The sequence below is a fragment of the Talpa occidentalis genome, unplaced genomic scaffold (assembly GCF_014898055.3).
Source record: "Talpa occidentalis isolate TD23 unplaced genomic scaffold, MPIMG_talOcc4v2.1 talOcc4.3, whole genome shotgun sequence".
Taxonomy (NCBI): Eukaryota; Metazoa; Chordata; class Mammalia; order Eulipotyphla; family Talpidae; genus Talpa; species Talpa occidentalis.
The window spans coordinates 102,333,361-102,347,371 of NW_023603184.1; the positions used below are offsets into that span (position 1 = coordinate 102,333,361).

Genomic DNA, 14,011 nt, shown 5'->3' on the forward strand with positions numbered 1-14,011 from the left:
AACATAGTTCCTACCCTCAAATAACTCAGAGATACAGCATGATGGATATGAAGCCAGTGTCAGAAAACAGGTTCTATATTTCCTGTGCCACTAACTAGTTGAGCAAAGCACACAGCTTATCCAAGCCTCTTACCTAACAAGAAGCAGAGGAAGACAGCTGTCCTATTATGAGGGTGGAAAAATGAGATCTTGAACACCAACATACTTGGAAATTGTAACACTAATGCATATTGAAATAGGTTGTTCCACTCAGAAAAGCACAGGATCTCAGTTTCCCTCCTTGCTTATTCAATTTTTCTGCTTTTGCCCAAATATGAAGGAGTGGCTGTTCTAACTCTTCATCTTTCTCCAAACTAAGGTTTCCTTGGAGTTAACTTCTATTCTTGGTTTTACCAGGAGAGCGGCCCTAACTGGTCTAGGCAGCTTCCCCTCTGCTTTTCCCACATGTGGCTGTAATATGAGTCAAAACAAACTGTTCCTCCATAACTTTGTTCTAACTGAAATGAACTGACATTTTCAGATCTTAACATCCTTTCAATTTCAGTAACTCAAATGACAATGTCACAAAGTTTGGCAACTAAGATATCACACTGAGTATTTCCTTTATAGAAAAATGAATTACATGAACAATAGAAGAGGAGGACATGTACCAAGGTAAAAGCTGAACATGCGAAGTTAATTCTCTTGCTGTCCTTCACTACTATTGCTATTACTCCTAATAGAAACCAAATTTAGTCAGGAATGCATGCCCTTTCACTACACAAGCACTGTGCATAGTGAACTGAGACTACAAAAGATCTGACACACAAACCCTGTCACAACAGTATAATATGGACTTCATCTATCAAAAGCAATATTTTAATGAGAAATAATAATGGTAAACACATAAAAACACAATAATTTTAAAAATTCTATTGAGCCATATTAATTTTTAAAAACAGATATTTAAATTAGTGATGCAAAATTCTTCTGATACTGACTAAAATCAACTACTCATGCATTAGGAAAAGACAGTTTTAAATATTTAGCATTTTCAGTTTCATATTTCACATACACTAGAAATGAAACTGTCTATTTGATTTTGTAAAGAAAATTCTCCAGAAATCTGTCTTTCTAACTAATATTGCTTCCATGAAATACTATGTGCTTACTTTTCTGTTTACTTTAATATTCTTAGTTTTTCTATTCGTTATAGCAAATCCTGTTAGCTGCTAAGCAATGCTATTCCTAACAGAGTAAGAGTCACTGAAATCAGCTGAAGCTACTAAAATGAACCATATCTACCCAAGTTTCCCCCCAAAATTGCCAAAACCTTGGAAATAAAATAATGATCCAGGGAACTCAACAACGGCAACTAAAATGTTTCTTAGAGCCAAGAGGGTTGAAAAATTAATTTGCATTGTTCTTAAATACTTCAATATCTTCATGTAAGTAGTAACCATGGGAACATACAATGAGCATATCCATAAGTCCAAACAAATCATGTCTTAGACAATCAAGGTGCATTTCCCAGGGGGAGAGAATGCTTTTCATGTTAGTAAGCCTTGATTAAATACCAAGATTTTTGCCATAAAGAAAGAAGGATCTTAATCCTGGCAGGCAGTGGAAAATATTAAAAGATTTGAGAGACAGATCAACCAAAAATGAAGTATAGCCTGGCTTTGATCCTGATTTTAATAAAGCAACTTAAAAATCTCATTCAGGAAAACTGCAACACTGAATGGAAATCCATGCTATCAAGGAATATTTTTAGGTGTTATAATCATATAGTGGTTTGTTTGGTTGACTTCTCAGTGTTCTTATCTTTTAGAGATACATACTGAAGTATCTATGGATGCAGTGATATGATGTCTGGGAAGTACTTCAAAAAGTACATTATATGTACTATTGTCTCTAAATGTATGTATGTTTGAAATTTTCTATAGCAAAGGTTTTATAAAAGGCTACAGAAAAATTACAAGGTGATTTTATATGTATTACCATATTTGTATCTCTAATAATATTACTCAGAAAAAGCAAAATGCATTAAAATAAAAGCATCCTGGGCCTCCCCTGGTGGCGCAGCAGTTGAGCACTGGGTTGCGAGGCTGCCCGCAGCCTCGCCAGTTCAATCCCCGGCCACCGGCAAGGGTCCCACCAAAAAAAATAAAATAAAATAAAATAAAAAATTAAAGCATCCTCCAGTTACTATACACCCTTACGCAAGTTGCTTACTCTTTCTGGGGCTCAGTTTCCTATCTGTAAAATTGGAATACTAATCATACTTATAGAGTTGTTCTGTGGATTAAATACAATAAGGTGTATAAAATAGTGCCTGACACATAACAGAGACTCAGTAAATAAGCATTAGCACAAATCTAGAAGTCCAGTAACTGGTTTCAATGACAGATGCTTCAGAAATTTCAGCAGTACTAAATAACAGAGAACTGGACAGAACAGGGAGATGATGATTAAAGAACAAAGTTACACACATAAAAAGTGAATTACAAGTCTCCACCAGAGGTCTTTATCTTGGTATTTGAGAGTCTATCACTGGAACAGTTTTTTCTTCTCTGATCCAGAATGAGCAGTTGAAGCATCAAAAGAAAAATCTGCACATACCTTCCACAGTCTCTCAGTATTAGGTCATTGCTACTCCCCTTTCTCAGCACCTAGAGACTTGAGAGAAATTACCTTATCATGGTATTTCTGAATATAGGGATCTTTAGACATGTCTCAAGAATGAGAGTAATTAATTGACTACATGTACATAACACTAAACACATATTAACATTTTAGTCACTTTATAGGTCCTGCAAAGTTACCTAAGGAAGACAAGCGACTCAGATCCTATTCAGGAAAGAAAAATGCTCACCTCATCTTAGAAGAGATGGACAGAGACAAGGGACTAAGTTTTTATCAGTTCTCCATGTATCATGCACCATTTATACATTATATCATTTAACCTTTATAACATCCCTACCCTATATTAATAGAAACAGGCTCCAAAAGTAAGTGGACACCTACAAAGAGGTATCAAATGAGGATTCAAATCCAGGTGTGACTACAAAGTTCATGAAGGCTCCTATGACACTCTGCAGCTTGGTGGATAAAAAGGATTTAACTAAGACTCAGCTCAAGATATTATAAGAATATTTTGGAGGGCCTCCCCGGTGGTGCAGCGGTTGAGCACTGGGTTGCGAAGCTGCCCGCAGCCTCTGCAGCGCCGGTTCGATCCCTGCTGCTCCTACTGGAGGAGGGTCCCACATGGCGAGCAGACCTCTCCTTCCGCCCGCTGTCCCCCTCAGCAGTGTACTTCGGTCCTTCTGCCTGCTCTGCTCCCTGCTCTGCTCCCTGCTCTGGCTCTAGTGAATTCTCTCACCCTCTCGCGCTTCTGACTGTACCCAGTGCTTGTATAAATAAATAAACAAATCTTTAAAAAAAAAAGTGTTTTGGAGAGGAAGAAATTAAATTGGAAGAAGTGATGTACTATCAAAGCAATCATCCATGAAAAAGCATAGAAATGTATAAAGCTTACATTTCAATATAATCTATTTCAATATGATCTATTTAAAATAGATTGAATCATTCCACTTCCAAATCGAAAGATTTTCAGTAATTTTCACGATGAAAGCAAAAAAAAAAAAAAAAAACCAAACTTCTCCATGGCCTATAAACTAGGCCCTACTTGATATAGCTCCTTTAGTCTTATTTCTTACTGGCCATTCACCATTTATCATCACTCACTGACACTTCAGGCACTCTGGCCTCCTTTCTATTTGTAGAACATAACATGCCCAGCTCTCATGAACACCTTGGCTTTTAAATCTACAAACTGTCGGGCCTCCCCGTTGGCGCAGTGGTTGAGCACTGGATTGCAAAGCTGTCCGCAGCCTCTACAGCACGGGTTCGATCCCTGGCTGCTCCCCGGCCTCCGGAGGAGGGTCCCACATGGCGCGCTGCTGCCCTCAGCAGTGTGCGTCAGTCCTTCTGCCTGCTCTGCTCCCCACTCTGGCTCTGGTGAATTCTCTCACCCTCCCACACTTCTGACTGTACTCAGTGCTTGTATAAATAAATAAATCTTTAATAAAAAAAATAAAAAACATATGGTGTAAATAAATAAATCTACGAACTATTTGGAATTCTCTCTACCCACCTTTTAGTTTTCAGCTCTGAAATCACCTCCTCAGAGGCCTTCACTGACCACCCTCTTGAAAAATGATGCCCTTTTCCATCATTGTGTTTATTTCCTTATTGAAGTTGTCATAATCTAAGGTTTTTCTTTTTTTTTTTAATGTGTAGGCTTTATTATATCTGTCTCACGCCTATCCAGAATGTGAAGTCCTGCTTTCACTAAACTACACCCCAGGGGACCTCCCTGGTGGCTTAGGAGTTAAAGACAGCAAGCCGCAACCTACATGGGCAACCCACATGGTGCAGCAGACCTCTCCTGCCTCACCCACTGCTCCTCTCAGCAGAGTGTTTCAGTAGACCTGCCGGTTCTGCTCCCCACTCTCTCTGGTGGATCCTCTCACCACTCCCACACTTCTGACTTAAACCTCAGTTCTTGTATGCATAAATAAATAAGCCTTTTAAAAAATAATAAAAAAGAAACTACTCTCATCCCTCACTGAACTCATCTCTAATAAAGACAGAATCTAGTACAATGCCTGATCTGATACATGGTACACAATTAAAAATGTACTGCTTGGTAGTTGAACACAACATGATATTTAATAACAGCAATTTTCTTATCTTTTTAAATCTTTCAATCCTTCCAGTGGATATAAGGATTCAAATCTCACTGTGGTACTAATATGTCCTTAATTCCTCATACTTTTTTCCAGAAAACTCTATATAGTTTATGGCAAATACTGTATAAACTGAAGATTCTAAAGATGTGGTGAAAATTCTTAACCAGAGCAGCTAAGAAACTACAGATCACTTTCTGTGTGTCCCATTCTGGGCTCATGCAATCCAATTTATTCTATGACATTCTCTTAAAATTTTAGGTTCTGAATTGATAAATTATTATTTTTTAAATTATTCAATTTAAATTATGCAATTTTAAACTTATTATTCAATTATTCACTTGAACAATATTAAATTGTTTGACATTTAATATATGTACTTTTTAAAAAAAGATTTATTTATTTATGCATATAAGAATTAAGGTTAGGGGCCTCCCCGGTGGCGCAGCGGTTGAGCGCTGGGTTGCGAAGCTGCCCGCGGCCTCTGCGGCGCCGGTTCGATCCCCGGCTGCTCCCCGGCCACCGCAGGAGGGTCCCACATGGCGCACAGACCTCTCCTGCTGCCCGCTGCTCCCCTCAGCAGTGTGCTTCGGTCCTTCTGCCTGCTCTGCTCCCCGCTCTGGCTCTGGTGAATTCTCTCACCCTCCCGCGCTTCTGACTATACCCAGTGCATGTGTAAACAAACAAATAAATAAATAAAAATTCATGCCTCTTTAAAAAAAAAAAAAAAAAAAGAATTAAGGTTAGGCCAAAGGTGCAAGCAGGTGGGAGCAGAGCGGGGCTGTGAGAGGATTCACCAGAGACAGAGTGGGGAACAGAACAGAAGGATCTACTGAAATACACTGCTGAGGGTAGAAGCAGGCACCATGTGGGTATCTCCCTGGTCGGGGACCGAACTCATGACACAGTGGCTGGCAATAGCTTCATAGAGCTGAGACTTTAACTTCTGCGCCACCAGGGTGGCACAATACATACGCATTGAGTCTTTGTTTTTATTTCTCACTAATTCTTTCCCCTACCCAAGTCTTTTCTCACCTAATAATATACTGGAAACCCCTATAAATTACCTGGAATAAGTCTAACTCAGTCGTTTCAGTATTTGTGTAATCCTGATGGAGCAAAATTGGGTCAATGACAGTGTGGGACTGAGAGAAGTAAAAATAAATAAATAAATAAATAACAGTTGAAGGATAGTAAAATAAAATCCTAGTTTGACAACTCATTGTAAAGTGATAGCACCGTCTAATACATAAGAATTCATTTGTTGTGTGCCAATTTTATAAATTGGAGGGAAAGGGGTATAAAAAGGCAGAATCCTAGTGAATAGTGTTTTTTTAACTAATAGAAAATAAAGCTCATTAAAATGTGAGAAGCAATGAGCACAGAAAAAATAAATCTATTTCCTTATAATCAAAACAAAAAAGACTCTTACAAAGTCTTTCTTAGGAACATGCATACATAAATGTCATTAAATATGCACATACCAGTATTTTCAAATTAGAATATCTTTCTATTTACAAAACAAGTTACTATTTGTGAATTTAGACAATTAATGGCATGGATCTAAAGTTTATAAGAAGAGTTATCAACTGCATTCTAAAATTCAAAATTAAATCTTCTCTGTGGTGCTTAAATAGCTAAAACAGTCCTGAACTCAAGGAACCCCAAAATTCTATCAAAACCAAATCAGACTAATAACAGAATAATCTATATTTTGTCTTTAGCTATATCCTTGTAAAACTCTAAACTCCTATAGAAACACTCCCTTAGTTCTCCTCTTCCTTTCTTTTTCAATAGTAGATATCATTAATAAATCAATCCCTATTCTCTGTGCTGTCTAGTTTGTAATCCCCCAATCATAAGGATTTGCCTACCACCTGTACAAATTTGTCTCTATCTGAACTTGACTTTAACTTAGAAAGTCAAATTTATTTAACATAACCCCCCCAACTCCCCAAATAGATGCTTATCAACTAACATCTATCCAAAATGCTATATTTACTACTTCCTTTCCTCTATATTTAATACCAAATCTAACAGATTCATCCCTTACAAAATCCCTGATACTGTTCTTCCCTTCCATTTCCCCAGTCATTAGCCACTCCAGGTCATTATCTCCCACATATATTATTTCAATAGCCTCTTAGCTCATCGCCTTCCCTACTTTCAACCTCTCTACACTTTATCCAACATACACAAAGAGCTGGCAGAATTCCCCACTTTCAATTTGTCCACTCAGAATCCCACAGTGCCTCCCTACTGTTTCAAATCCAAACTCCTTGGACAAATGTCCTAGATAGTTACAGTGCAAAGGTACTTTCTGTTTTTAATCACCTAAGTAACCATATTCTTATCCTTTAACTTCTTAACAAACATGGCTGCCAGTAGACTTTCACATACCTCTAGCTTTCAAATTTTACCATTTCAAGATCCTATAAGCGGTATTTGGTGTGAAAGTTAAGGGTATGGGTTCTGTAGTTTGATGAATCCAGCCTCTACTACTTATGAAGTAAGCAACATTAACCAAGTCATTTAAATTCATCTATTAAACAAAGATTCTCCTAAGGTAATGAAAATTAACATAATACCCTTAAAGCACTAGGCTGATGTTCCAGCACACTAAAGAATGACCAATAAATGTTAGCCATTGTCATTATTACATGGCCTTTCAATCCAGGCAAGTCAATATGATTTCCCTACTAGCAGCGATACATTTGCCTTCACTATTCTTGACTCTCTCAAACACAGATCAAATGGATATCAGAGAACAGATAGTCACTACCATTCAATCTTGGCTCATTCTTCCCTGAGATTATCCAACTTGTTATCTACGATTAAACTGAACAGAAGTACACACACGACACACAGCAAAAAGTCCTCAGTAAATGTTTGTTGGATAAATATGTTAAGTGCTAAAGAAATAAGTAGTTAGTATGTATTTTTGCCTATTATTTCTAATAAGCCATTTACATCTATAACAAAATTGTTTCTAAACAATGCTTTATTAGCTTCAAGTAACTATAGTTTGAAGTACTCAAGACAGGAATAAAAAATGTAACCTATAACTTGGTAACTGTCCTCAAACTGATTCAACCAGCTCTTTTGTGTTTTTTTTTAAAGATTTATTTATGCATACAAGAGATGGGGTATAGGCCAGGAGTGCGGTGGGTGAGAGGACTCATCAGAGACAGAGTGGGGAACAGAACAGGCAGACTGACTGAAATACACTGCTGAGGGTAGCAGCAGATAAGACAGGAGAGATCTGTTGCACCATGTGGGTTAGCTCCTTTGCCAGAGATGGAACACTTGCTGGCCAGAGGCTGCGGATAGCTTCATGTGCTGGATAGCTTCTTGTGCTGACACTTAACCCCTTGAGCCACCAGGGAGACCCTACAACTAGCTCTTTTGTATCTTTCTAGCTGCTCTATGCATTCCTGAGGTATTTATGCTCTATCTCTCTCTTACCTATCAATAATTCTTATCTATCAGTAATATTTTATATGTAGTTAGTGCTAAAGAGAGTATGAATTCCACAAATTTTCAATATAAACATAAAATAAAGGCACCAAAATAACATGTAAGAAGAGAGTAAGATTTAAAAGTTGTCAAAAGCTAGACAGATTCCAAGTTGTCTCATTGTACTCCCTCCCACAGATTCACAGATTTTTTTCTATAGGATTTTTAAGGATGGAAGTAATTCAATTCCCATCTCTTTATGTCCTGCTGAGTTCTACACCAGAAGATAATGTCTACAAAGGCCAGATAGTAAGTCTAAGGATAAAACAACCAGTTTGAGGCAGGATTGGAAATTGAACCCAGTATTCCTGACTCCCAGGTCAGTGCTCTTTTCCACAGTGTCATGCTTCATCTCTACTGATTTCTTCTATGCCGACTTAATCAACAAAATAAAATTAACTGTATCACTTGAACTTCTCATAAAACAATTGAGTTAATCACATGGTGTGGTTAATACTGACATATTTTTGGCTGTTTTTAAGAAACTTGTGATGAATAAAGGTTTCAAGTCAGAAATAGAGCCCTTCTTTCACAATTACATTCATTGTGGAAATGATGCTTCACTTAGCAGATTTTATAAAATTTAGGACTTACATTTTCACTGTTTTTTTTTTTTCATGAACTACACATGTATATGGTCATCTATGTAGCCTCCTCCCCAAGAATAATTTAAGTAATCCACATGTCTCTGATAAAAATGTCATCTATTCCAGGCTCATCAGCATATGTTAGTATCTGTTCCTAATATAGAACCAGACTTTTGGAGTTGGAAGGAACCTTGGAGATCACCTCTCATTTTACAGAGGAAACTAATACCCAGCAGGGACCTGACCAAGGTCATAGTTTCTATATAAAAACCCAGCTGCAGAATAGAAAGTTCACAAAAGACAATTTCTGAGAAAAACAGTATTTAGAGAAACATTTAGTTTGTCTCCCTTTACAACAACTTCTTAAAGCACAACTTCCTGCATGAGGAAATTTTGAAGTTTAAGGGAAAAAAGCAAAACAAAAAACTAAGTCAACTTTTTTTAAAAGTCTACAGCCAAATCACTGATCCCAAAAATTTAACAAAAGGTCGATCCTTGCAAGAATCACATACAGTAACATTTTACAACAAAAACCTACAGATATGAAAGAAATAAGTAGAGGTAGGGAAGAGACACACAAATTAAGAATAACCACAATATCCTTACCTCTGTAACAAATTATGTACAGAATTACTGACACCTACAAAAGCTAAACATGCAACTTCAAGAAAAAAAAATTACACCATACTTATTAATTATAAAAGACAGTCAATACATTTGAAATTTTATCTTAGTCCCTTGTACTTAAGGGAAGATGGCAATTCTTTTTTGGTGTTCTTTCACATGTTTTAAGTAACATAAAAAACAATAATTTGCAGAGAATATTTTGTCAAACCTAAATAAAATAAGTATGATCTATTTGTCTAGCCAAATTTATAAGAATACATGAAAAATGAAACGATCCTCAAAGTTAAGGCCTGAAAAGTACAAGACTTAATACTTTCCCCCCAGTGAAAGAGCACACAACAAAAGCTAATTTACCTGTAGGAATATGTTTCTTAACTCATGAGGATCACCTCGCCTAGTTGTCTGTACCTGTAAAAAAAAAAAAAAAAAAAAAGCCAGTTAATGAGTTCATAATGTTTCACTATACCCACATTATCTCTATAGATTAGAATTCAGAAGCTAACAATCGATGCTGTTATCATTTATAAAGCCATTTAGCTTAAAACAAACCAAAAGCACTAATACTGATAACACCTGTCCAGGTGTTAAGATCTGTAAGGACAGGATGGAAAGACCAGTGAGATAACCCAAAATAGAGCAAATCTACCAGACAGAGTTCCTCTGGACTGGAAAGAGAAGGGAGTGAAGATCAATCTCTTTATTCCAAATCTACTAGCAACACCCACCTTCAAATCAAGAGGCCCACAAGAATAGAGCAACAGGAAAGTTGACAACACTGAAATTAATCACATGGCCTAGCAGCCTTTCTTCCCAAAGCATAGCAGTCCTGAATATAATTATCTCCGCGCCCTTCTTTATTCACCCAGACTGAAATATGAAAGCTGCTATAACGTTTCCAAATACTTTCGACAACCTTCCACCTGCAGCACAAATGCCAACCATTGCCCCCGCCCCACGGAGGCCCCAAATTACCCAATTACCCACCCCCTCCCCCACCGCAACATACAGATGTCTTAGGCATCCCCGGCTTTACATGCCACTTCCTCCGCTCGCTTTCCGACGCCCTCCAACTCCAAGCTCCCAATCCCGTGCCCCTAAGGCAGGACATTACTCTTTCTTCACTGACCTGTAGTCCTCACCAGCCCCTCAAACTCACAATCCCTCTTCCCCTCCCCCAGTCGGGCATCCTCTCCCTCGGGTGCAAGCCCCGCACAGCAATCCCTCCCGCGAGCTGGAGCCCTAGGAAGCTCTATCCAAGTACAAGGCAAAGAAAGAAATGGGAAGAGGTGAGGGGGCTGCAGGCAGGGTCCCCAGAATGTCTCCTATGCAATAAAGGCAGCAGCAGAGAGTTGGAGTCACCTTGACCGCCATGCTGTGCTCGGAAGCCGGGGACGAGCGAGTGAGCGAGCAGGGCCGAGCTGTCAGCGCGCGCGCGCCTCCCCCCAGCCGCGCCCGCCCTCCCGCTCGCCCGCGCTGCGCGCGTCTCTATGCAAATAGGCTGGGGCGGGCAGGGCCGAGAAGGGGCTGGACGTCCTGGGCTGGGCCGGTGGCTGGCGGCGGAGCTGGCCGGCCCGCGACCCGCCAACTGGCCGTGCGGAGGAGGGAGATGCGTCTCCCTCGGGGAAGACTCAAGGGCCCGCCGTGGGATTCCGACGCGCCGCTTGGAGGCTGACAACTCAGTCACCGCCAGGAAAGCCCCAGATTTCTTAAGGCCTCTTAGTGGGTGTGGCTTTGGGCACCGGCTACGGGCGAAGTCGTTTCCCCCTGTGATTTAAAGGAACACTAGCGGCCTAGATTGGGCAAGATTTCGCAGGATCAAAGAACATGACCCAGTCATAGCAACTAATGGTGAATACTGACAATAAAAAGGATTGGGAACCACTTACTCTGGGGAAAACCTAAGTAAACGTAACTTGAAAATAACGCCCCTAAATTGGCATGTATATTCTTAATATAGTTTTGCTTCGTGACTATTATCCAGCTTTATTTGTAGACTCATTCCACATTCCTAATCACCCATTGCCTTCTCTGGCAACGAGGTGTGGCACAAATGCATGGGTGGAAGGCGGGATCCATTTATCTCCTGCAAGGCCTGCACTCAATCCTGGCCCAGTTTGCCCCTACAAAAACATTTCCAGCCATACCTAAGAAATAATAGCTCTAACTTGAACAAAAAATAATGTCTCTAAAACGGAATCTTGCCATTATGACCATGATGAGCCACATATTGATTCATTCAGCAGACATTTACAGGGAAGATATTATATGCCAGAGACATTTCTGCCTCTAAAGTATACAAAGACAGTACGTAGGTCCCTACCCTATAGGAATGTAAAGCTAGTCAATGCTTCCCCACAAAACCCTTAGTGTATTTTTGTTTGTTTGTTTGTATGTTTAAACTAAGTATGATACTGTTTCTTTTTTTAAAAAATCTAACAACTCCAAGATTTAATCTTATTGTCGGCTCACAATCCTGAAGCTGACCAATTTCCTTTTCTGTAGTCTTTTTTTTTTTTTTTTTTTTTAAAGATTTATTTATTTATTTGTTTGTTTGTTTATTTATACAAGCACTGGGTACAGTCAGAAGCGCGGGAGGGTGAGAGAACTCTGCAGAGCCAGAGCGGGGAGCAGAGCAGGCAGAAGGACCGAAGTACACTGCTGAGGGGAGCAGCGGGCGGCAGGAGAGGTCTGCCCGCCATGCGGGACCCTCCTCCGGTGGCCAGGGAGCAGCCGGGGATCGAACCGGCGCTGCAGAGGCTGCGGGCAGCTTCGCAGCCCAGCGCTCAATCGCTGCGCCACCGGGGAGGCCCTTTTCTGTAGTCTCTTTATTCCTTTCTTTAATCATAATATTGTACTAAGTACCCAAAGTAATAGAAATGGCAAATAACAATTATTGATGAGGAATGCTATATTATCTAAAATGAACTTTCCTGTTGCACTTAACTGTCTACCACCATTACATCTTTCTTCAGTCTGTTCAAAGCTCTTTTGACAATGTAACTGGACATACAGATTTACAAATTCATATTTTGTTCTATTAGCACCTTATGTCCTTGATACTCTGCTCTGTCTTATTTTCTGAAGTTTCTCTAGTCATCTAAGATGTTTAAGTTACTTTACAAGAGAAGGGTGTCAATTCAGTAACCCAAAGTCTCTCGATTTGAATAAAAGTACTTAAGGGAAAGAAAGGCATTTATTTAAAATGAAGGGATTACTTTCCTTTAAAAATGTTGGTATTAACCCAATCCATATCGTTGAGGTGAACACTTAGGGTCAGACTGACCACTCTTAGAGAGGAAGAAAAAATTACAGTTAAAGAAAGCCTACCACAATAATTCAAAAGTATAGACATGAAGCTGCAATGAAAATCTTCTTGAAAAGTATATCTGATATTTGAGCAAGTTCAAGGGTTTCACTGGCACCAATCTAGTTGCAGTGAAAATAATATAATTTTTTTTAAAGATTTATTTATTTATTTATACAAGCACTGGGTACAGTAAGAAGCACGGGAGGGTGAGAGAATTCACCAGAGCCAGAGCAGGGAGCAGAGCAGGGAGAAGGACCGAGGTACACTGCTGAGGGGAGCAGCGGGCGGCAGGAGAGGTCTGCGCGCCATGTGGGACCCTCCTCTGGTGGCCGGGGAGCAGCCAGGGATCGAACCGGTGCTGAAGAGGCTGCAGGCAGCTTCACAACCCAGCGCTCAACCGCTGCGCCACCAGGGAGGCCCAATTAATATAATTTATAACAAAATAATAAGACTGCCATGGGAGAAGTAGATCGAAGAGCTCAGCTACCCTAAATGTGAATTTTGCTAGATTTTTCATCTATGAAGTATAATAACAAAATGCACAAAGTTATTAAAAGTATGTGCTATAGAATGAAGGAATATAAACACATATGAGTTAGAGCTCCTAGCCGAAAATTTTTGCAGCCTCTGCAGCACAAGTTCCATCCTGGCTGGCCAGGGAGCAAACCACATGGTGCCGCAGACCTCTCCTGACTCGCCCGCTGCTCCCCTCAGCAGTCTACATCAGTCTATCTAACTGTTCTGTTCCCCACTCAGTCTCTGGTGGATCCTCTCACCTCCCACATCTCTGGCCTGTACCCCAGTTCTTATTATCATAAATAAATATATCTTTAAAAAAAAATGGTACAATCACTTTGGGGAAAGATCTAGAAGCTCTTATAAAACTAAACATACAACTACACTATGATCCAGCAATTCCATCTTTTGGTTTTACCCAAGAGAAATGAAAATATATGTCAATAAAAAGACTGGTACAAGAACATTCAAGACTACTTTATTCATAAAAGTAAAAAACTGGAGAGAGCCCAGATGTCTATCAGTAGGAGAATGGAAAAATAAACTATGATCTATTCACAATAAAAAAGAGCAAACTATTAATAAACTATTGGATGACTCTTGTAGAGTGTCATGCTAGAATGCCTACAAGAAATCATACAGAACAAAAGAGCACATACTGTATGATTACAGTCATGTAATGTTTTAGAACAAACAAAATTAATCTATGATGGAAAAATCAGCAGAGG

The 14,011-nt window shown here is 39.4% G+C and overlaps 1 protein-coding gene across 1 annotated transcript in view; it reads right to left on the reverse strand.

Moving 5' to 3' along the window:
* SLC25A12 (solute carrier family 25 member 12) overlaps nucleotides 1-10,873 on the reverse strand; it is a 70,174-nt gene extending 59,301 nt beyond the window's left edge. The window contains exons 1-2 of the mRNA XM_037523534.2: nucleotides 10,820-10,873; nucleotides 9,815-9,868 (exon numbers count right to left, since the gene is read on the reverse strand). Coding sequence (XP_037379431.1) covers nucleotides 9,815-9,868; nucleotides 10,820-10,831 — 66 coding nt within the window. The 5' untranslated portion in view covers nucleotides 10,832-10,873. The remainder of the gene's footprint in view (nucleotides 1-9,814; nucleotides 9,869-10,819) is intronic.
* Between the last annotated feature and the right edge of the window lie 3,138 nt (nucleotides 10,874-14,011).